Genomic DNA, 23,437 nt, shown 5'->3' with positions numbered 1-23,437 from the left:
ATATAAAACAAAACTCTTTTGTCATTGAACATGTTGATAGAGATCGATTTCATATCAAACTCAATTATACTATAGTATTTTATTTTCATAAACTTCTTGAAGATTCCCATCGTACTGAAATAAAGATAAGTGTTATCATTAATTATGAAAAACATGAGGAACAAATATGCCTGTCTACATGGTCTAAAAATTACAAATATGAAGAAAAGGATAAAAATATGAAGTAATACCCAAGTACATGGAAATTTAACATGTTGATAGCATTATACACTTATTTCATGACTACGAGGGGAATAGTCAAACTGTTGTCCCGAGGTAATGGGGAAGACCTGGGAAACTGTTGCCCGAGGCCGAAGGCCGAGGGCAACAGTTTCCCAAATCTTCCCCATTATCGAGGGACAACAGTTTGACTGTTTCCTGAGTTGTCGTGAAATAAGTGTTTTATTACCTAACCTGCTATATAATTTCTTAAAGTAATGATATCAACCTAATAATCAATGGCTTTTAAAATACATCGACAAATGTTTGTACATGTATTATTTTTTTTAAAAACAAACTAAACAAGATGAATATTAATCAAATTCTCACACCGATTGGTGTTCAGAAAAAATAATGGATGTGATATTATCATGCACTAATAAATTGAAAAAAAAACTTGTAGTAAACTACATAATGATGTCTTGAAGATTTGAATATTAACGTTTATGGCAAAGAACTATACTGAGTGAAAGGGGCCTACATTTTTCATAAATTACCCTCAGAAAAGGTGTTCATGGCCTCTTCTTCGAAATGATATTAAATTGATTATATATCAGGATTACTTTTCAGATGATAATTTCAAATTGAATGAAAATGCTTTAATTAATACATAATTCAATATTAAAGCTGTAGAGTACGGGGAATTAATTATGACGTCATAATGGAACAGTTCAGCCATGCAACAGTTCATTCTGTGACCGGGTAAACAGTTTTGACTGTTTCATGATTTGCAAAAACATTAAAAAGAATCAGGAAACAGTTCAAAATGCCTAATTACAATTTATATAGTAGGTTAGGTAATAAATTAAATTGTTTCATGTATGAAATTTAAATTTTACTATTTACTGAAAAACATAGTTCTTAACAAGCTACTATTAAATATGTAAAATGGCAACAGGAAAAACAATAAGCAATACTCAAAATACATACTGTACGTACATGTCAAGTATATAATGTTTTTAACTAAACATAGAGTGTTTGTATGAAAAAACTGCTCAGTTTTACATGTACATGTATACCATTTATGCACCTTTTCCATCACAGTGATCAGGTAAGACAACTCCTGTATTTTGGTATCCAGAGTTATCTCTCTTTACCAGGAAAATCTCTTTCTCAGAGTTTTACTAAAATACTGTCATTGCATGCACTCAATTATAATTCATTCACGCGGATCAGTCATCCATCTGTCAATCATATATTGACCACTCCCTCTCACTGTCGTCTCAGGTTCTCAAGACGCGCCTCCAAATCAGCATCTGCGTCACTAACTCCTGCAGCCTGTGGTTGTTGCTTTTCTGCTGTTTTGGTTCCTAAGCTTGTTCCTGCATTTGGGATGTCTGAAGAAAAAAAAAGATCATCATTTTCTTCACTGAGATTGACATAAAATCTTAAATCATTACTTAAGTATTGTGTAGAATGTTTTTTTTTTATCTAATCAGAGTGCAGAGTGTTTTTGAATAATCTATTCCATTTTCTTTGACAGTTTACCTGAGAGCTGATCGGTGAGCTGCAATCCTAATTCGTCAAGGACTTGAGAAACAATGGCATCACTGGGAAAGAAAAAAGACAAATGCACATGTTTATAAAGAGATTTTCTAATATAAATAAGAAACAAGAGATGTTGTGAAACACTTATGCCCCCCCCCCCCCCAATAATTGCATAATTACATGACTACATGCATAAGAATTTTTCTACATCCAAGGGGCATAACTGTCAAAAATTGCTTGATCATAACCAAAATAGAACTTGACCTTCATATTTTTATGATAAATCTGTATACTAAATTTCATTTCAGTATCTGCAACCTCTGCGAAGAAAATGAGCGGAAACTGCAAATAACTGGAAGTTTTCTAAGTCCAAGGGGTATAACTCTGTTAAGAAATGCTCGATTGTACCTAAAACAAAACTTGACCTAGATATTCTTATGATAAATCTGTATACCAAATATCATTTCAGTATGTGCAACCTTTGCGAAGAAAATGAACGGAAACTGTTGGTGGATCAACAGACAGGCCGATTGACCGACAAACCGACAGACAGCAGCAAAGCAATATGCCCTCCCTTCTTCGAAGGGGGGCATAATAAAACATGAAATATTATTAATACCAAATACTTGAAGTTGATATGTTTGTACATTGCATAACAAAATTATCTTCTCTACATTTGAATGACTTTTCATTTGCGTATGTTTGCTACTACATGCATAAGTGGTTAATGAAAAGATGAAATCACAGTAAAACATGTTTATACATGTAGCAAAATGCTGGGGTCAGACAATTTTCCTTTGTAATATATTTAATTAATATTTGTTATACCCCTAAAGTTCACAGCATGTTGTTAAACCACAGGTAATAAAAATCATTTTGCTGTAAGCTTTAATTCATCATAAGCATGTTCGCTAAAAGTTAAGACTGTTTTACAGTGCTTGCAATGTATAGAGTTCTGTTCATTGCATAAAGCACTTCATGGATATGCAAAATATTAATATTTTACATGCAATACCTAAACTTTGTATCCAAATCCTTAAAAATTTTGTTCCATTTCCAATTAATATGTTTAATTCCCACTAATCTTCATCAAGCTATACCACTTTTATCACCAGTATTGACTTAAGTGAACACCACCTTAAGATCTACAAGGTACAAAACTTGGAACTTGTGACCCTCCACTCCTCTTAGATCCACTTACCTTTCTTCTTCATCGTCCTCATCTCCCATGGCATCATCAATGGCATCGTTCATCATCTCCTCTTTCATGTCCATGATCTCTGACTGCTTCTCAAACTCCATCATGATCTTCTGAATCTGCGGCAGCTTCAGCTGGTGTTCAAAATTAAAACAATTTAGCATGAATGTTTTTGAAGAGTTTATTGTAAAAGTAGAATTAGCTGCATGCTGTTTAATAGTATTATACACAATTCTCTAGGATCTACCCAAAGCTAGAAATTTACTTTTGCAAAGGCAACATATTTCAGAAGGATATATATATATTATACAGTAAGCAGTACAAAGTCACTGCAACACCAGGCTCTGCTGCTCTGGGGCAATAAAACTTAGATAACCTCACTTTTGGTCTCAGTCTCACTTAAATTCAACGATGTGAATTCCTTTTTGGTAAAGTGAGAATGAGATCAAAAAATGGGCTAGCTATATTTAAGGCCCCGGAGCTTGGAGCCATGGGAAATGAAAGCAGAAATTACCCTCTCATATAGTTAATTATCTATGTGTTTATCTCCAGTTTTATTGTACTTACAAGTATCTGATTTGATACAATTATTATTAAGAATCATAACACATATTTCGTCTTCAAAAAAAAAGTTTAAATGTAAAATGGAATAAAATTTTTTCCTAATATTTATTTGAAGTCTTCAGCTTTGATTTCAGTTAATTTCAAATTTTGAGCAAAATGGCCACCACAAAACATATGTTATCATCCAACAATAATCACAGGAAATTCTGTCTTCTGTACTGCAACAACATATCAACCAGTACACACTTAAGGCTGCCCAGTACATTTTTTAAGGGTTCTCATTGAATTCTTTGAAAAATGCTATCAATCACTTTTACCATAATTGATTATCAAGTTCAATACAAATGTATCATATGCACTCTAGTATGCAAAATTCAAAAACAAGAGCCTTTGTCTTGTTATATACAGTACCTGTCGATTCATTGTCATCATGGCTTTTGTGACCCCCTTCATGGCTTGTGCCATTGCGTTGTTGGATTTCAGAGTCTGGATTTTCAAAGACACTGCTTGGATGTTAGCTCTCATTAAGATGAACTTCTTCACGTACCGCCTCGTTCTCACAAGATCCTTGGCCATGACCTTAACTGCATCCTATGAGAGAGTTTTAATTAGTACAAGACAAATGAATGTATACTTTTTTTAATCTTTTATTCTTAAAAAAAATTTCTCTTTGATAGGGATATTCAATGTTAACATTATTAACCATGTTAACTGTTACAATGAACATCTTTATAATGAATTCACACCAAAAGAAAAATTATTTTCATTCTCTGTAGTTCTGATCATCCATGGCACTTTTGTTATATGTATACACATAAGCATGCACCTGTTGATCAAATTAGAATGTGAACTTCTGCTTCTGCCAAGTATTGCCCACAATCAACAAGCTGATTATTATGGCAAATGTGGTGCGCATGATATGATCAAAATTAAAACTTTAAAAGGTTAAAAGATTAAAATAATATTTCTTATTTATGGCTGGAAGGCGATCACCTGAGACCTAAAGGTCTCAGGTGTATTCGCCGAGACTATTCCTGATGGTAGTTTATTCCACTCTTGGATGGTACGAGGGAAATAGGAATACTTTTGATAATCGCTCTTACAGGATGGTATTTGGTAGGCTTTATGATGAGTATGTCGTGATCGATGTGATGATGGAATGAGTCGATGGCACTTGGTGATGGCAACTTCGTCATGAACAATTTTATAAAATAGGACGAGTCTGGATATTCGCCTACGTTCTTCAAGTGACTGCCATTGTAGGTGTTGAATCATGCTGTCTGTTGCCATGCCTGTTGCTTACGTATCTTGCAGCACGTCGTTGTACCATTTCTAGGTTATGGATGTCTTTTTGGGTGTAGGGGTCCCAGACAGGTGCTGCGTGCTCCAACAGTGGTCTGACTAACGATTTGTATGCACTCTCCTTTATTGAAGTTGAACTGATGTTCAAGTTACGACGGAGGAATCCCAAGGTCTTATTTCCTTTACCACAGATGTTATTTATGTGGTCACTCCATTTCAGGTCAGATGTTGTTAGACAGCCAAGGTATTTCGCCCTCTTTACGTGCTCGAGAGTATGGCCATGTAGCCTATATTGATGATGTATCGGGTTGGACTTCCTGCTGACCGATAGTACATTACACTTGTCTGGGTGGAATTCCATTTTCCACCTCCTTTCCCACATGCACAATTTATCTAGGTCGGCCTGGAGTGTCTGGGTATCCAATTCTGATGTGACAGTAAGATAAGCAATAGTGTCATCAGCAAATAGTCTTACTGTGGCATTGAGGCCTTCTGGCATGTCATTTATGTAGAATAGGAATAAGCATGACCCAAGGACTGATCCTTGGGGCACGCCAGACTCGACACTAATATAGCTGGACATTTCTCCATCAACAACTACGGCTTGTGTTCTGTTAGAGAGGAAGCTAGAAATCCAGTTGTTCATGTTGCCCTGGATCCCATAATGTCGGAGTTTATGGATGAGGAGGCTATGGCTAACTTTATCAAAAGCCTTAGAAAAATCCATAATCAATACATCTGTCTGCTTTCCGGCAGCCATGTGGGTGGTTATGTCATCTATAAACTCAATGAGTTGGGTTTCACAGGATCTTTTGCTACGGAAACTTTGTAACATTCCAGTGTTTTCCTTTTATTTCAAAGTAAAGGGTTTGAGATCAATTGTAACAGGCTATGGGTTGAGGTTTATGAATAAAATCTCTGTGGACCATATAACAGTTATGTTTTAAATTTTGATTTCTAAGCGGCATTTATATCAATTGAAGTGGTCAATTTGCCTGGTAGCCTGTTCTTAGGGAAACACTGCACTCACCAGTTTTCTGTCCCTAGATTTCAGACAAATTATTGCCCTAAGTATATTCTACTTTTACCCTTACCATCTGCCCCTTCTTGGCCATGTTTTTGATGTCAGCGATGACCTTCTTCTCCTGTTGTTCCATCTTTGACCTTTCTCTGTCTAATTCCCTCATTGCTTTGTTCAGAGCTCTTTGGTTCTGCCTCAACATCTCTTCTGGCGTCTTCTTGCGCCCAAATAGCCATTCCAGTGGCATGGTTACTCAGTAGTGGGTCAGAGTGCTAAATCTACAATTTAATTTATGACACTGTCAGGTATATTTTATGTACATATTTAACTTTCAAGCTTAACTGATATTTTAAAATGATTTTTACCACAAAATATTTTACAGGTTGAAAATTAATATAGATATCTGATTTTGTAACCCAATATGATCAGAGTTTCTAAAAACCATACAAGCTATCCATGCCATAGGGGTTTGTTTTATATGGTAGTATGTATGCTACTACACTATTCAATTAGACATTGTATTATTGACAAGGGAACTAGCACTTTTTTTGTATAGTATTCTTGTGGTCTGATTAGTTAATTTTAATTTGAATAAACTTCATTAGCCTGAAAGTCTCCATGCTTAAAATTAAATATCTTCTGCAGAAATTGAATGTCATCATTCTAAAAATGAAAGTAAGGTGTATCTAAGTAATGCTTCTCGTTTATAAAGGGAGAAAATTCGGGATGTAAGGAGAAATCATTAAACATACAGAATACAGGCTTGAATACAACAGGAAAACGGCAACTGATTAGCAGCTATAAATGATTTGTTAATATAGTTATGCTTCAAATATAGAACAATGTCAGATGATAGTATTCTAAATAATAAATTTAAGACCCCAAAATAAGACAAAATCATTTATTTATAAAATCAATCCAGTGTTATCATGATTATCATATATCCTACCTCAAATGAATCTTGCAAATAGTGATCTCAAAGAGTTACGGATATAAGAATCATTTTTACCTCCTAAAATATAAATAAAACTATAGCATGATATTTAGAAATACCTGGGTATGGTAAATATTGTTATGACACTGAGTCAGGAAATATTCAGGGCAGTGTTTTGAAAATGACGTCACAAGTTATAGTCTCAAAACAAAATGATTTAAAGCATTCTTTTTATTTTCCAAATTAAGTTAAACAATATAATTTAAATTATAACTTATATTTTTATGAACATCTCACGAAATATTCAATTTTCAGCTAACTATAAGCGTAACAAAACAAAATATCTTTTCTTCTCGACTAATTTATTGGTAGAAAAAACATGGCGGCCAAGCTGCAGTACTGTGCAAGTTGGGGTAATTTACAGTAAATTTTCGTTAAATATCAGTCCGTGATTGGTAAAGAATGTAATGGACATTTCATTCTTATCCTGATGTAAATAATTTTATCAAATTTTACACCCTGCGGTTCTTTTGAAGTCTCATGATAATTTAATTTGGGTCACACAAACATGACAAAAGAAATCCATGAATTTTATGTTGGTTGGTACTTTTTTCCAGACAAAACTCATCTACCTTATTTGATCCGAGGTATAGAAGTCTTATTCTATACTGGTCAGTCTATGTTGATGGGCCAACATTATTTTGTGTGAAACAGTAATACTGCTATGGGGAGACACTCTCATATTTTAGTAACTGTCTTTTTTTTAATATCTTTTTTAGCTATTTGACTCAAACAAACTTCTTCCAAAGCTAGCCTAAACCCAGATCACAAGCGCCAAAATTCTCAAGAACTTCCCAGCCCAACTTAACAAGAACTTAAGCACATACTGCAGTGTGAGGCAGAGACACTGACCACAAGAAAACACCAGAAACCAACGAAACTGTATAATGACGTCAGCTGTCAAAAAGATAAACAGTCCTCAGGCCTGGAAGGTACAAAAGAAAAGGGTTAAAGCTAAATTATACAGTGATATTTTGTGTATTTTATGATTACATGATGTGTAAGGTTAACCCTAGTAGCGCTATATAAAATACACAGTGTTAGTGCTCTGAGCTAATATTTTTGTCTGCCTTGGGATGCATTTGTTTTAGCAATTTAATTCAGATTTTATTGAAAAAACATAGACATATTATACATCAAAATGTTCAGCAGAGATAGGACTTCAATATTTTGATAGCCAGTTTTCATTCTTTGCATTAACAGATAGGTAATTTACAGGTAAAGCGAATATATTACAAAAAACACAACTTTTTCTTCATGGGACTAAACTTTTATTCATATTTATTCACTAAGATGCTTACTGACAATAATACAGATAATTTTTAACACAGGGACATAGTTTTGGTACAAATTTTCAACGTTTGTGTAGTCACATCGTAAGAAATACCTTCGTCAAAAGTTGGTGTCCCCCATTGTTGATTTTACCTTGATGTGGAATCTCGACATTTGCCGTATTTCTCTCTTAATCTGGCTTCTTTAAACTATTGTTTTCATTAATCATGATATGATTGTCTTTATTTCTGTTGAGTTTATATAAAATAAAATACTTAGGATCGTTTTTAACTCGGACATATCGAAGTCTACCCCCTTGAATCCAGCCTTGGCATGGGTCGATCGCCGACTAGTAAATTTCACATTTTAAACATGTTTAGCATATTCTTCTTCTTAGAAAATGTCAAAAACATCTTGTAGTAAATATCAATCAAGTTTTTTACCGCAATTTTAGTCTCTAAACAAGTTTACTAGCACATCGAAAAATGTTTTCTTGTATATGCCGCCATTTTGAATCACGGGGAATAATCATGACCTTTTCACCAGTCTAAATTTACACAACCAATCACATTCCATCTAAGTAATGGTATTTTTTATTCATTCACATCTAATACCAAATAAGGAAAGTGCTTTTATTAGACAAAATTTCCATTTGCTGCCTAAAATAGCGGTTTAAAAATATCGTTGATGTCACCCCGAATATTCTGGGGTCAGCTCACAGCACATGGCTTTGTTTACCGTAATATTCTGGGTTCAGCACTATAAGGGTTAATCTATTTACAGCAATATAATTTTAGCTCCCTTTTTCCCAAACTTCTAGAACTCAAATTATGCCCAACATGTTCAAAGGTTAATAAATCCATGTTTAGAAAATATCTTAAAACAGAAAATTGTAGTTGTGTTTAAACTTATATAACTTATGGAAGTAGAGCAAAATCAGACTAACATATTTTAGTTGAGTTCAGTAGATTCTTAACATTCAATTTGACAATAAAATGCTGAAGCTTCCCGAATCTTTCGAACAGGTCTTTATTTTTTACTCCACATAACAGAGTTTGATACAGATTTCTGTTGTGTTATTTCTTAACAGAGTATACAGCCGCCAGCACAACAGGACCCTGCCATTCTGTCCTATCAGAGGTCTTCTAACCTCCTATCTAACAATGGTAATCGAGAAACAGGATTTGTCGAAAAACTTCTGGTGAGTTGTGGATATTTAAGAGAGCAAATCGTCTCTTACAGTGGTTCAAGATTTCTTTACATATTCCTCTAGATAATTTGAAAGCAGTTCTTAAGAAAAGGTTGATGTTGTTTATTGAGGCATACAAGTACTTTGCCATAGAAAGTTTTCTGTTGTTTTTACATGTATGGACATACATGTATGTTGAAATTGATATAATACCAGTCATATAATTCATGGTCACTGATTGCAAAACAACAAGGGTTAGTTAGCCATGAATATTTGTTTTATTTGTGTTTATTGTTTTCAGCATTCCTATGGATTTATCCAGTGTTGTGAGAGAGAGGCTCGTCTGTTTTTCCATTTTAGTGAATATTCCGGAGACATTAATGGAGTCAAAATAGGAGGTTTGGGCTTTGAGTACATGTAATCTTATAATTAACCAGTTATTTTGTTGATATTTTATAGAGCTGGAATGTGGATAATAAAATACGGGAACAAAAAAAAAATATTGTTAAATTTTCAGCAGTGAAATCTACTGCTCTTATATCTGTAAAGTGTACTATCATGTAGAGTGTGCATTTTAATTTATATCTAGAAATTGGCATCATTTATGGACAACAAAAATTAATATGTAATTTCTGATTTCAGATGCAGTGGAGTTCCAGCTGTCAAGCGACAGAAGAACTGGTCGTCCAATCGCGTGTGCCGTTGTAAAAATTGATGAGACGTCTTACGAGGTGTTAAGTGAGGACCGGTTCACTGGTTCTGTTGTGCAAGAAGCCAGAGTTAGCAAGAGCAAAAATGTAAGACTTTTGAACTATGAAAGAAGAAAGTTTCAAACATGAAACTTGTTTCAGTTTTCATCAGATTTAAGGTTTCCAACCAATTTTATCTTTTAATGAATTTTTTATTCCTTACTCCCCTTTTTTTGTGGAGAAATAGAATATTCTGAGAAATAATTGTACGTTGAAAAGCATTTATGTTTTTTTTTTTAATTATTTAAATATGCTTACTCATTTGACTTCACCTATTATTCAGTATTCTAGTTTTTGGTGACCGGTTGTCTGTCTGCATGTCTGTCTGTTTGCCTTCAATAGCTTTTGTTTCATTCGGTTTTTTTTTTTTTTTGTAACATATGTCAACGAGATTTACATACATACTTGTATACATCTAAAATAATATTAAAAAGTGAGTCTTGTTTTTTGTTTTTTTTTTTCATCATGATATAATTGTCAATTAATAATTATTTAGCTTTGATTTACTATCAAACAGGGATGCGTAAATGGCAATATTGATGGTATGGGCAGAGTGACCTATGAACACAATGGAGAATGCTTCTTTTTGCCATTTGGACTTGACGATATAGAGGACAGCAACCTAAAACTGAAGCCAGGAGACCAAGTGTCCTTCTTCATGGCAACTGATAAAAGGTGTGTTAGAGAATGCTTTATGTCCAAACTTCTCAGTCCTGTGAATAGAAAAATGACACGACTCATTGACTGTTAACTTTTACTTTCAATTTTTCCTTTTTATTCCTGCTCAGCAAGCACCATTACCAAATTTGTTTCAAAAACGATATAGTGATAATTTACATGTTATTACATGAAGGATTGCAGGTAATAGTTATATGTCACGATTGTATGAAATATAAGAATGAATGTGAAATTAATTAATGCAGGACTTATATATTAAAGTATTGCTATTAAAGTAAAAAAAATTGCAAAATCCCTTGATTATGGGAATCAATGAAAATTCGAAAGATAAGATCAAAATGCAAGCATCTATTCAGTTCAGAGCAGAATATCGTGAGGTTTCATATGATCATGGGGATTGACCTCAGTGTTAGAAGAATTTTGTTAAGGAAAAAATGCAATACTTTGTCCTTTTGTTTTGCAGAAATGGTAACATACAAGCGAGAAAGATTGAGTTAGTTTCCTCCTCCCCTCCCCCGCGGTTCCAGGGTGTGGTTTGTTCCATGAAAGACTCATTTGGTTTCATTGAGAGAGCTGATGTAGTGAAGGAGATATTTTTTCACTACAGTGAATTTAACGATGACATTAATGATCTTGTCCTGGGAGATGATGTAGAATTTGATGTTCAGTCCAGAAATGTAAGTTGTTAGCTGACCAGATTGGGCTACAGTGTATGACTGTGACAGGATATTAACTAGCTGATGAAAGTCTTGTTCTATTAATTTAAAAAAAAATCTTTTTAATTATTCAAGACATGGAGATTAATTTGTTTATTTACTGTAATACATGTAATTACACAATTTAGAAATTTTTTGATGGCATCTAGGTAAACCTGGTTATTGGCAACAAAAATCTGTGTTGGGGACATTAATGCTTAAGGGCTAGCTTAGTTCTCATGTGGAATCTTGGTTTCTGAAAAAAAAAAAAATTGTTGCAGTATTTTGTTGTCAGCTGCATTTTGTATCAAGTTAATTGCAAAGAAAGAAAAGTAGAAAAAAAATGCTTAAAATTGAATTGTACTTAATAATACTGAATTGCAAAACCAAACTCTAATTTGTATCACATACAAAGGCCTTGGTCTGCATGTTTTGGTGTATATTTTTAATATAGAGTTTTTTTTAGGGTAAAGAGGTCGCTGTCAACATTAAAAAGTTACCTGTCGGGACAGTAATATTTGAAGATATCAGCATTGACAAGATGGAAGGGAAAATAGTGAGAACATTGAAAAGTAATCGCAGACAGAGTGATCCACTTGGTGGAAAAATTTCCTGTCAGACCAGTAAAGGGTAAATTTTGAAAAAAAATTTTTTATAGAAATGGAGAGGTAGATAAAGCACTGCAGTGTGACTCTGATGATAGTGTAAAGAACCTTTTGTGATTTGATGTGCGAATTGTGCGTTTCAGTATGAATCATATAAAATAACATAAAAGTATCAAATCCCTTATTTACATGTTGCTAATTAACTGGATAAGTGAAGTATTTCTTTGAGTACTGTAATAGAAATTACACATTTTATGGGATATGTTCATCATGTATATACATAAACATTTTATGTATATACACTATGTATTAACAATCTGATTTGAGAATTTCCAGACACTGAACTGAAAGTTTTATGCATGAATCAAAAAAGATGAATAAATAAAGAGTAGAATGATTTCCAACTTATTATTTTGAAATTTTATAAAATCTGTATTGGAAACATGGTAAAAGTGTAAAATGTTAAAAACCTATGAATTTTAGCTTAAATTTATGTATACAGTGCGGACTCGTTATTACGGTGATGGTTTTATAAGATAGAACGCTTATTACATTGTAAATTCAAAGCACAAAACCATTTCTTAACAAATCTATACAAATACGATGTCCTAAAATGCCGGGACTCGGTATTACGATGTAAAAATTCTGTCAAAAAATTTTTTTCACCCCGTGTTTATTCAGTGTTGATCGACTGTACATGTATACACTTAAGGAGGCGCTAGATAAACATTAAAACACCTGTGCTCTGACAGAGTGTTAACTTGCAGGGCCGTTAGGTGATTAGTGATGCTTGACTGCACACACCTTGACTGTTCTAGCGAGGTCAGCAGAATTGGAGACGTGTCAAAGCCATTGCTAAACAATTAAACTGTTTATTTATAAATGTAGTCTCTAGTTTATCTATCTCTGTAAAGTTTATTTTTTTTTTTACTATGGATAATAAGTAAAATTTATTTATTAAATAAAGGGTTACATTTAATCGTATGCATGTATGTTAAATACGTAATGTGTAATTTCGTTTGCAGTTAAACAGCGGGAATTGACAGATTGGGTATCAAACATAATTTTGGCAAAATTTGAACTCCACTAACGTTTTAACAGCTTGGATAGTGGCTTAGACTACCTCACAGGTGTCAGCAGAAATACAAATCGATAATTGCTGAACTGATAATTGAACTCTGTTCAGTAATTTAAAAATTCAAATTTATTTTGACATTTAGCTTGTGTGTTCTCAAATCCTGTCCAGGAATATGCCTATCACACTGCCCACTTTCATCAGTTGTTCACTGCAGCTCTAAGCTCATTGAACACCCAAAACGGCCCAGTGATGTATTAATTGTTGTTATTTATGTAGTAACGATACGAAGACATTGAAAATTTTACGCACGCATTATCTAGACAGAAACGAAAGTAAAAGTAAAAGGAAATGGCGGCAGATAAATGAAGATTGCCAAAGTTTTTATAAAAAATGTGCACATTTCTTTTAAAATGAAGGAAATAGAAGAAATAGCATCATGAAGATATGTATTCAAGATAAGTTATTAATAAATTATATTTATATAGCGTTTTAATGAAGAATTTGAACAGAAGAAGGAAACAATAGAAGAAAAATACACCTCCTAATACAACAAGAAGCTTTCAAAATGATGTTTTACTGGATTTTATTGGGAACTTTTATTATATTGCCCTCAGTATTACGATATTTTACGGTGACAAAATGAACATCGTAATAACGAGTCCGCACTGTATTTGCATTAAAATTAAATATCAGCATGCAAGTCGAAGACTAGTAATTTCCATGCAAAACTAAAAAATTTTACAGTAATTTTTAGGAAAATAAACATTGTTAATTCAAAGATACTGGATTTAAAGACTTATAACACTATTTGCTCCATTCAGTTTTACATTTATTTGAAAGTGAAAAATAAGAAAAATATCCTGATTTCAGGACGGAGGAGTTTCCTTACGGTGACAAGGACCAGTGTGGTGAGTTCACACTCCAGGTGGGGGACTTGGTGGAATTCCAGGTGGCGACTGATCGTCGCGACAAACTCCAGAGGGCCACCAAGATCCAGCTCCGTCAGGAGACGTTTAATCAGAATGGAGAAAAGCGGGAAAAGGTGAGTTGCTCCAAAAAAAAAAATCATATCTGTCACAAGGGAATTTTTTAAGGAAGTTTTTAAACAGAAGATTTTAGTTTTGAAATATTTTTAGGTTCATGTTGAATATGTTTGTTTTGTTTGAATGAAAAGGTCAAATAAAAATTAAAAAAAAATGGTTGTTGTTTATAACAAAATGAGCTCAAAGTTAATGCTAGTAATTTTTTCCCCTGATGTGTTCTAAAACTTGAAAGCAGGATCTTGCTCCACATCAGATTTCATATATTAACATGGTGATCATATTGATACTTAATTCACAATTCTTTCTTTTTTACACATAGGGAGTGATATCGAACTTGAAGGATGGCTATGGATTTATTCAGTGTACAGACAGGGACTCTAAAATCTTCTTTCACTTCAGTGAACTGATCGATTTAGTAAAGGATGTACGAACACAAGAGGAAGTGGAATTCACTGTTGTCCCAGTAAGAAATTCATTTCGTATACAAGTAAATGAATAATTCATTTGCAGTTTCAGGGCATCGTGTCCACTTTTGAAATACTATAATGATATAACACAAGCTTGATGTTGAAAAAAAAGACTCGTAGAAGTCAAATGGCAAGAACATGAATTTGTGAGTTAACTGTTGATTAAGGGTTTTGATATGTTTTCAGCCATGTAAAAATAAAAGCTAGTAATTTTATTGTGTGAGTAGTGCTTTTTGCGAATAAACATGATTTTGTACATGTATGATAAACAATTACCAATGCATGTATAAGTATCTGAGTTTCAAAATGTAAAAATGTGAAAACAGCAGTTTCAAAATTGGTTGTACATCTTTGCAGGATCCATCTACCCCTAATCGCCCAATGGCTATCCGAATCCGATTCTTGCCAAAGGGAAGTGTTTCCTTTATAAACATTCGTCCTGAAAAGTATATTGGGACAGTCGATCGGGAACCATCTAGTCATAAAAGTCCTTGTAAGTGTTGATCTGTAAGAAAATACGTTTAAATTATTTTTCAATGGAAAGTTTGTTATATTTCATGCATTCAGCATCTGTGTTACATTGCAAGTTTCTTTCGTAAATTTTAAAAAGTTTCATTTTTTATGAATACATGATAAATAATCTTTAATTTTCCAAATCAGGCAATATAATGAATTCATAAATTATTACCTTTTACATATAATGTACTCTAAATATCCATAATAAATATAAATTGGAATCAGGATTATCTTGGATTAAATTGTATTTATATTAATATTTTCATTTGCAGCAAAACTTAAAGACAACGAACCCGCGGGTAATATTGTGTTTGATTATGAAGGGAAAATACAAAATATTTCTTATTACAACAAAGACTTGGTAGATATTCGAGAATCCCCCAAATATGGAGACAAGGTAGGAAAAGTTCCTGATTGTTAGGGGTGTCACGGTTACCTGAAATACATGTAATTGTAAGCCGCAAGTTGTTGGGTTTCGGTTCAATTTTTCCAGATTTTGGTTTGGGTTTAGTTTATATTATAAGAATCTGTTTTATACAAAAATTGGCATTCAAAAGAATGATGAAAATAACAGTGATAAATAAACTTTACAACTAAAGTCTACTTCATCCATAACAAAACACTTGTCACAGAAGGGTGGGATAATTATCAAAATGAGCAAGAGTGGTCATGTTGTAGTTAATAATCAGCCTAGTAGTCCTTAACACCAATGTCGAGATGTGAACATGGTAAATACCTGTTTTAATGGTGAATTTATCAAGTTAAATTTTTTTCAAGTTTAATTCATGACCTGACCCGAAAATTTGGATCCTTGACAGCCCTACTGATTGTGTAGTTGTAAATGTTATTTTGGAACTTTCTGGCAATCAGTTAATGTTATTTTTTAATTCCAGCCAACAGAATATTGCTGGTATTATACATGTACCATCAAATTGAGTTTAAACATAACCAAAAAAGTATGCTGGGTGAAAAGAGTCAAGGCTTTAAGTTTGATGGACTCTTGCTGTATAAATCAACTTTTAGTGAATCTTTTAAAACTACATGGCTATGAAACACTGAAATGTATTTTGACTGGAGTTTTGGAACATTTTATTGACCATTTACAGGTGGAGTTTTCCATCGGTGAGATCAAGCGATCAAATTCCCGTTTCGCAGCAGCTGTAAGGGTTGTAATTAGAAACATACAGGGAAAATGTCAAGGATTTATCGCAACTCTGAAGGATAACTACGGATTTATTGAGAACGCTGATCACGACAAGGAAGTCTTTTTTCACTTCAGGTATTTTACTCAGAAAATATTTTTTGATTTGATTAAATACTTGTATTTCACATAAAGAACAAATTTAATTTGTTATGAATGTACAGTGTTTGATTTTTTTTTTTTACTGAAAATTTATCCAGCAAAGCAAGAATGATGGTATCAGTTTAAGATCTGTCAACCCTTAAAATTTTAGTGTAAGGCTTACAGATTGAGCATCTAAAATACACCTAATGATTTCTGTATTTACAGTATTCTACTGGTTTTCCTTTATCTCAGTTAAGTTTGACATAGATGTACAGTCCTACACCTTCAGTTTTAACTTTTATCGTAAAAAAGTCATTGTCTTTACAGCACTTGCTTATATTGTCATTGTCCATTTCCATGCAAACTTGCGATCTAAATCAGTTTTGAATAAAAAGTGGTAAAATCCATTCACCAAAAGAAAAATCTCTAGTGGCCTAAATGGCCTCGAGATCCCCTTTTTACAATTTTTCATTTTTGATGTTGGCAGCTTTGCAGTTTTGGTGATTTGTTCAAAAACATTTTAAGATGTAATACATAATTTCCGAATCAGAGAAAATAAAGTTATATTGAGAGGGTATTGGATATATGAGCTTGTTTATTTAGAAGAACATTTTCATGGCACAACAATAAATTGCAAAGTTCATACTGTTGACTTCATTATCTCAAACATTAGTATTTCAAATACTATGGATAATTATATCAAATTTAGTTTTTAAGTCCCAACCAATTTTTTTTTCATGTGTCTAAAATCCTTGGATATCTCTGTCCCATCAAGTTGAGATAACAAGGTCTGACAGTATATTAAAGGTATGCAAAACTTTATAATGATTTAATAATGAATCCTTTGAATAGTTCTTTTGATGGTGACGCAAATGACCTTGACCTTGGAGATGAAGTAGAGTACACAGTCACAAGAAAAAGTGCCAAACTTAGTGCAGAAAATATCCGAAAAGTGCCAAAGGGAACTGTGGCTCCAGAGGTAAGGGGAAAAAATAACATGCTTTGAAATTCTAATATAATGATATCTGAGATTTTTTAATACAGTAAAAACATGAAAAAACGGTTATAGCGAACATGCTTATAATGAATTCAGGCTTACAAGAAAGTGATTTTCTTTCCTTTGGATTTAAGACATGTTATAAACTTAGCAGATATAACAAATTATATTTATAGCGATTCAGAATTGGTGGTCCCTTGCACTTCGCTTCGTTTTACTATAATTTCTTGTAGTATATGTGCATACTATTAAGAAGCAGCGTAGATAGATATTTTTTTATATATTTTGTCCAGGACATATTATTTGATAAGGGAGTTCTTCAAGGGAAAGTGATACGGCCAATGAGAATAGTGAATCCAGACCAGGATGAGTATGCAGGCCTGGTTCAAGTGGGCGGTGATGGTAAGTGAACAAGAAATATTTCTGCCCAAGGGCTACAAAATATAGGTGGAACACTTATCTGGGGCCTGCTGATTTGAAGTTTCTCCAGTTCATAGCCAAAATATTTGTCAGGCTGATAAAAATGTCTTTCAATGACTTTTATCTTGAATGTTAAATGGAAGTCTGAAGGACTCCTGAAATGAAGCATCTAATGAGAAAAGTTGAGTTCTGTTGACTTGATCAATCTCTGGACATAAAAAAAATTCTGGATGTGAAGTATGAGAACATAGTCCATCTTGTGAAGAAAAATATATATATATTTTTAGGTCACCTGAGTCACTATTGCTATCTGTTTTCGTCCGTCGTCGTCCGTCGTGTGTTAACTTTTGAACATTTTTAACTTCTTCTCCAGAACCGCTCAACCAATTTCAACCAAATTTTGTATATAGCATCTATGGGTGAAGGGGAACAAAAATTATGAATTTCATGGTTCCTGCCCCCATGGGGCCTGAGGGGTGGGGCTAAAACCACCAAAATTAATGCAATCTTTAAAAATCTTCTTCTTTACTCCTGGACATCTAGCAGTCAAACTGTTGGCATGATTGTAATAAGCATTGAGCCCTCTACCAAAATTGTGAAATTCATGGCCCCAGGGTCAGGGGTTCTGGTGCTAGGGCGGGGCTATATAGATCATATAGTGAAAGTGCATTATTTCTTTGTAAAATCTTCTCTGCTGCTGGGTATCAAATAAACTAACTAAGTACATAGTTATGATTCACTTATGAAGAGCAAGAGTGCCTCTTCCAAAATTGTGAATTTCATGGCCCCAGGGTCAGGGGTTCTGGTGTTAGGGTGGGGCTCTATTGATTATTTGCATTAATTCTTTGAACATCTTCTTCTCTGCTCCTGGGTATTAAATAAACTAACTTTGTGCATAGTTATGATGAGCATGGTTGCCTCTTTCAAAAGTTTGAATTTCGTGGCCCCTAGGTCAGGGGTGTTGGTGTCAGGGTAGGGCTCAATTGATATATATAGTGAAAATGCATTATTTCTTTGAAAATCTTCTCTCTCATGGATATTAAATAAACTAAGTACATATTTATGATGAGCATGGCTGCCTCCTCAGAAATTGTGAATTTCGTGGCCCCTGGGTGAAGGGTTCTGGTGTTAGGGCGGGGCTCTATTGATCGTATAGGGAAAATGCATAAATTCTTTCAAAATCTTCTTCTCTGCTCCTGGGTAATATTCTAACAAAGAAAGTGCATGGTTATGATAAGGAAGAATGCCTCTTCCAAAATTGTGAAATTCATGGCCCCTGGGTCAGGGGTTCTGGTGAAAGGGGGGGGGGGGGGGGCTCTATTGATTTTATAGTGAAAATGCATAATTTCTTTCAAAATATTTTTTCTACTACTGGTAATAAAGCAAAGAAACAAGTGTATAGTTATGATGAGTAAGGTGCTTCTTCCATGGCCCCTGGGTAAGATGTTCTGGTGTAAGAAGGGGGGGGGGGGGGCTTTATTTATTTAATAATATAGTGAACATGCATTTCTTTGAAAATCTTCTATGCTTCTGGGCATATTCGAGGCAAACAGAGTAAAAGTTTTATATGCAAGGGTGTTTTTACCAGAATTTTGAACACCTGGATTATTTAGTCAAGTGTTCTGGTCCTGGCCAGGGCTCTATGAACTTGTATTCTGCTGAGCAAAGTTTTGATAATTAATCACTGTAAATAATGTATCTGAAAGGTTAATAGAATAAGAGAATTATGCAAGAATATTTATTGTATAATACAAAAAGTACTTTGATTCATAGTTTTAATGATCAGGTAGACTTGGAAATAATAGATGAATAAAAGTGAGGCAAAAATAACTTATCTTTTTTAATGTTCTTCAAAGGCCAAGAGAGACCAATGTGAGAAGTAGTAATTTGGGATTAAAAATAGACTTTTTGTTAATAGTCTGCATGGTAATAATGATAAATGGGGAACAGATAGATTCTATACCAATTATTTTGTTGATGCGTATCATACTATTTTTCTTGCTTTTGGGCAACAAAGCTTCATTTATCAGTTTATGGATCCTCTAAATTGTTTTGTTGTACTCATGTGACCGTTAAGGCCCTTGGGCCACTTGTTTGGTATTAACTATTCAAATGAGTGTTGTTAGCTGTGAAATTTTGTGCTTTTATTTTATGTATTGAATCTCAATTTAAACACCCAGATGATCAAGATGCAGAGACTTACCCTTATGGAATCACTAGTCTGACAGACAAGAGAGACTTCCTACAGAAGGGAGATGCTGTCAAGTTCCAGATCGCCGCTCACAGGAGAACAGGGTTACTGAGGGCGGTCAACATTGCTGCCATCAGGAAGTTCACCAGGGCCAGAGTAGACTCGGTCAAGGGACAGGTATTATTCATAGGCTAATTTTAGAATCCGAATAAATAATGTTTTAATAATTGTCATTCTGCACAATAACCTGGTACCAAAAGTTCTGTGGTTTTACAGCATTTATCAGTGTTTTTTCGCTCTTCTTGCAATGAACACTGGGGAAGTTTGTTGAGTATCAGTAAATTTCATAAATGTCTTATATGCCCTAGTAATGCTTGATGCTTTGAAGCAAAGTGTTCACATTACATTTTTTTGAAGCTATATGTACTACACTATTCAGCTTCGTATTTATTAGATTAGACATACTTTTTTTTTCTCTGTTCCCCATAGTTTGGATTCATCAACTATGAGGCAGAGGAAGGGAAGAAGCTGTTTTTCCACATGACAGAGGTCCACGATGGTGTAGAGGTCCAAGCTGGGGACGAAGTGGAGTTTATAATTGTGCAGAATCAACGCAATGGGAAATATTCAGCCTGCAGTCTGCGAAAAATAACGTAAGTTGATGTGTCACCAGTTACATGTATACTGTAAACCTGGAATTAGCCTAACAATTGTGTAATTTATGCTTAATATTTGATAAAAAATCATTTGGGTAAGTATCCCCATGTCACAATGCCTTTGTACATATTTTATGCAGTAGTTAAATGTATTTATTGCTGGTATCCTGAAAATAAGCCTCAAATTTATGGTCTGTGCTACTTCTTTCAGTTTGTGAATTCAGCAAAGCACTATTATCCATGTTTAAATGTATGATGTTCAGTATATTCACTATTTGCCATACTTGTAAGTCATTTTCTATGCATTAGTATAAGTTTTGCTTTACACATTGCAGACACACTCAACGTCCTGAGCGCCTACTGAGTCGAATGAAGAGCATCAAGGAAGACATGTATGGACCTCGGGTCATTGCCGTTCGACAACCCAAAGGCCCAGACGGCACGAACGGTTTTAAGGAGCCCCGCCAGCCCTGGACGCCACCCCAGGCCTAAGGCAATACCAAATGGGTGGAATACATTGGAAATTCTAATGCTTCTATGGAAGGCTTCCTGTTGTTTCTGTTTGCTTTGTGATATATTGTTTATAATGTTCTCCATGTTCTTTGGTTCAATTTCCGTTTCTATGGCCACAGTAAAATCATACATATGGCCAGCATTTGGATTCTAAGGCAAAGGTTCAGATGTGTATAACTAGCTGAAAAGAAAAGTTCATATATTTGGGTGGGGGATCCGTATAATCAAATTTGAAGTTTGTAGATTAATGTGCAGTCAGAAATTTTCAGAATGTAGGTATCAACTTCAATATTTTTTGGAAGTAATATTGACTTGGGGGCATTGTTTCAGATATTGGTTACATTTGGTTTAAACACTGTATTTAGATAAGGACTTCATACTGTAAATGGTCAAGTAAGGGTGATAAAGCCTAGGTAATTTTCGGACATCTTAAATGAGCTTTGATTTCTAATCAGACATCTGTATGATTTTACTGTGGCAATATTTAAGCTGCATTTAAATCTCCAAAAAATATTTTTGGTGTGAATGATTGTGAATTTGAGAGTTGAAATGAGTTGTCATAAAGTGAGGCAGATTTAATGTGCATATAAAAAAAAGCTGTGAGATGTTCTATGCTTCCCCCAAAATAGGTTTTCATTTGTTCTATTATTCATTGCATGAAGACAAAGGTTGCTCCATGCTGATAAGCATGATCAATAGCTGGTACCAAATCCAGACTCCTATCACACAAACATTTTACTTTTTACAAACAGTTGCATGGTACATGTATTTGTAAGTGCCAGAGTTGGTTTTGCAATAGAGAATTCATTGTTAACAGTGCACATTTTTGTTCAAATTGAAAAGTGCAGACCAAACTGTACACAAGGGATAATACTGAACAATTTCATCCATATCCATACAAGATTTATATGATGTTCCTTTCACCAACTTTTCATGAGGTTGGAGTTCAGTTCTAGTCTAATGTTAAATGTATTATACTCTTAAAGGTTGTTCATTCTGATACAAATTTCATCACTTTTCTGCTCGTTCATTCATGCAGATTCATATTTTTATGTGTTTATATGCCAATGAACAATTAACACGTAAGAACAAAGTAATATTTGAGTTGCAGCAAGTCTAGTGAAATAGCTGTATCAAGATGATAAACTTTGATTTGATTTATGAAAAGCTAAAAAGTAAGTTGAAAGACTATGTTTAGATAGTGTTATGCACCAAAACGGGTAAAAAAAATATTTTGCAGTATTTTTTACACCAGCTAAGAATAATCAGCAATAGGCTTTCTCAACAATTGCTCCTCTTAAAACTTAATTGATCTCTCGCATGTTTTACATGGCATTTGGATTGCAATCTTTACACAAAAAGAGGTACCACTTTTGTCAGATCTACCTCGGGGGATTGTTTTTTTTTTTTTAAATCAGATCTAATCTGAATTGCCTTTATCATATCATTTGCCTGTAGTATTGGAAGATTTTATTTTGTTTGAATCTCAACTGCCACTGAAATGAACATTTGCATGTCTTGGTCGTCTAGGAGGTTTTGAGACAAAGTTGGAAATATTCATACATCTGCAAAAGAATCCTTATTTTTTAATTCAATTTCTGAAGATATTTTTGAGATGTCTTAAAGAGTAAATCTGTCAGTTGCTTTGTAGCAAAATAGGTTTTCTCTAAGAATAGATATGGTGTCATTGAAAGTGTCGTTCTCTGTGAAAGTTTACGACCATAGATTGAAATATGACTTTGTCATCAAATAGTAACACAGTCATATCTTTTAAGCAACAACTGTTCAGTAAAATGTTGAAGGCTCTGCCTTCATTTAACATCTTGTGTGGTATATATGAAGATGATGTATTTACAGAAAGTTTTTCCCCACCTCTCTATATTTTTGTTAACAATTTGATGAATTCCTTTGCTGTGAGCTATGATTGACAATCGATCTGTATAAAGTAAGAGGAGATAGTGATCTGGGAAAGGTTTTGTAAGTTGCATAAAGGGGGTATTAAAATAGAAAGATGGAGAATTGATGAAGATTTTGGGGTGTTGTGTTTAGGGGTTATTTATTAATGTGAGAGAAACACAAGAAAAAAAAGAGGAGCATCTTTGTCAAATTTACTGGTGCTTATTGTAAAATTTTTGCGACAAGTTTCATGATGCATGTTACTTGAAGTACATTTTATGTTGAAACTCAATTTTAAAAAAAATATAAAAAGAAACTAAAACTTGTCAAAAAATAAAGAAAAACTATTGAAAGTCATAAAA

At 33.8% G+C, this 23,437-nt stretch overlaps 2 protein-coding genes across 2 annotated transcripts; one reads left to right on the top strand and one right to left on the bottom strand.

Moving 5' to 3' along the window:
* Window positions 1-1,255: 1,255 nt before the first annotated feature.
* Window positions 1,256-6,951, bottom strand: LOC133178846 (charged multivesicular body protein 2a). The gene is made up of 6 exons (XM_061313521.1): window positions 6,885-6,951; window positions 5,905-6,109; window positions 3,920-4,099; window positions 2,948-3,078; window positions 1,747-1,808; window positions 1,256-1,595 (listed from the first exon to the last, which is right to left on the bottom strand). The coding sequence occupies exons 2-6, from the start codon at window positions 6,076-6,078 to the stop codon at window positions 1,471-1,473; spliced, it is 672 nt and encodes a 223-aa protein (XP_061169505.1). The 5' UTR covers window positions 6,079-6,109; window positions 6,885-6,951; the 3' UTR covers window positions 1,256-1,470.
* Window positions 6,952-7,125: 174 nt separating this feature from the next.
* LOC133178557 (cold shock domain-containing protein E1-like) lies at window positions 7,126-23,437 on the top strand. The gene is made up of 18 exons (XM_061313264.1): window positions 7,126-7,178; window positions 7,545-7,757; window positions 9,188-9,298; window positions 9,588-9,684; window positions 9,929-10,083; window positions 10,553-10,710; window positions 11,177-11,390; window positions 11,875-12,038; window positions 13,962-14,133; window positions 14,454-14,597; window positions 14,959-15,094; window positions 15,390-15,514; window positions 16,224-16,396; window positions 17,255-17,381; window positions 17,693-17,801; window positions 20,000-20,187; window positions 20,500-20,663; window positions 21,002-23,437. Exons 2-18 carry the CDS (start codon window positions 7,713-7,715, stop codon window positions 21,156-21,158), a joined length of 2,439 nt encoding a protein of 812 aa, XP_061169248.1. The 5' UTR covers window positions 7,126-7,178; window positions 7,545-7,712; the 3' UTR covers window positions 21,159-23,437.

This window comes from Saccostrea echinata, unplaced genomic scaffold (assembly GCF_033153115.1).
Source record: "Saccostrea echinata isolate AGI-Se365-2 ecotype Australia unplaced genomic scaffold, CSIRO_AGI_Sech_v1 ptg000003l, whole genome shotgun sequence".
Classification (NCBI taxonomy): domain Eukaryota; kingdom Metazoa; phylum Mollusca; class Bivalvia; order Ostreida; family Ostreidae; genus Saccostrea; species Saccostrea echinata.
This window is presented reverse-complemented; position numbering and strand designations above follow the sequence as displayed.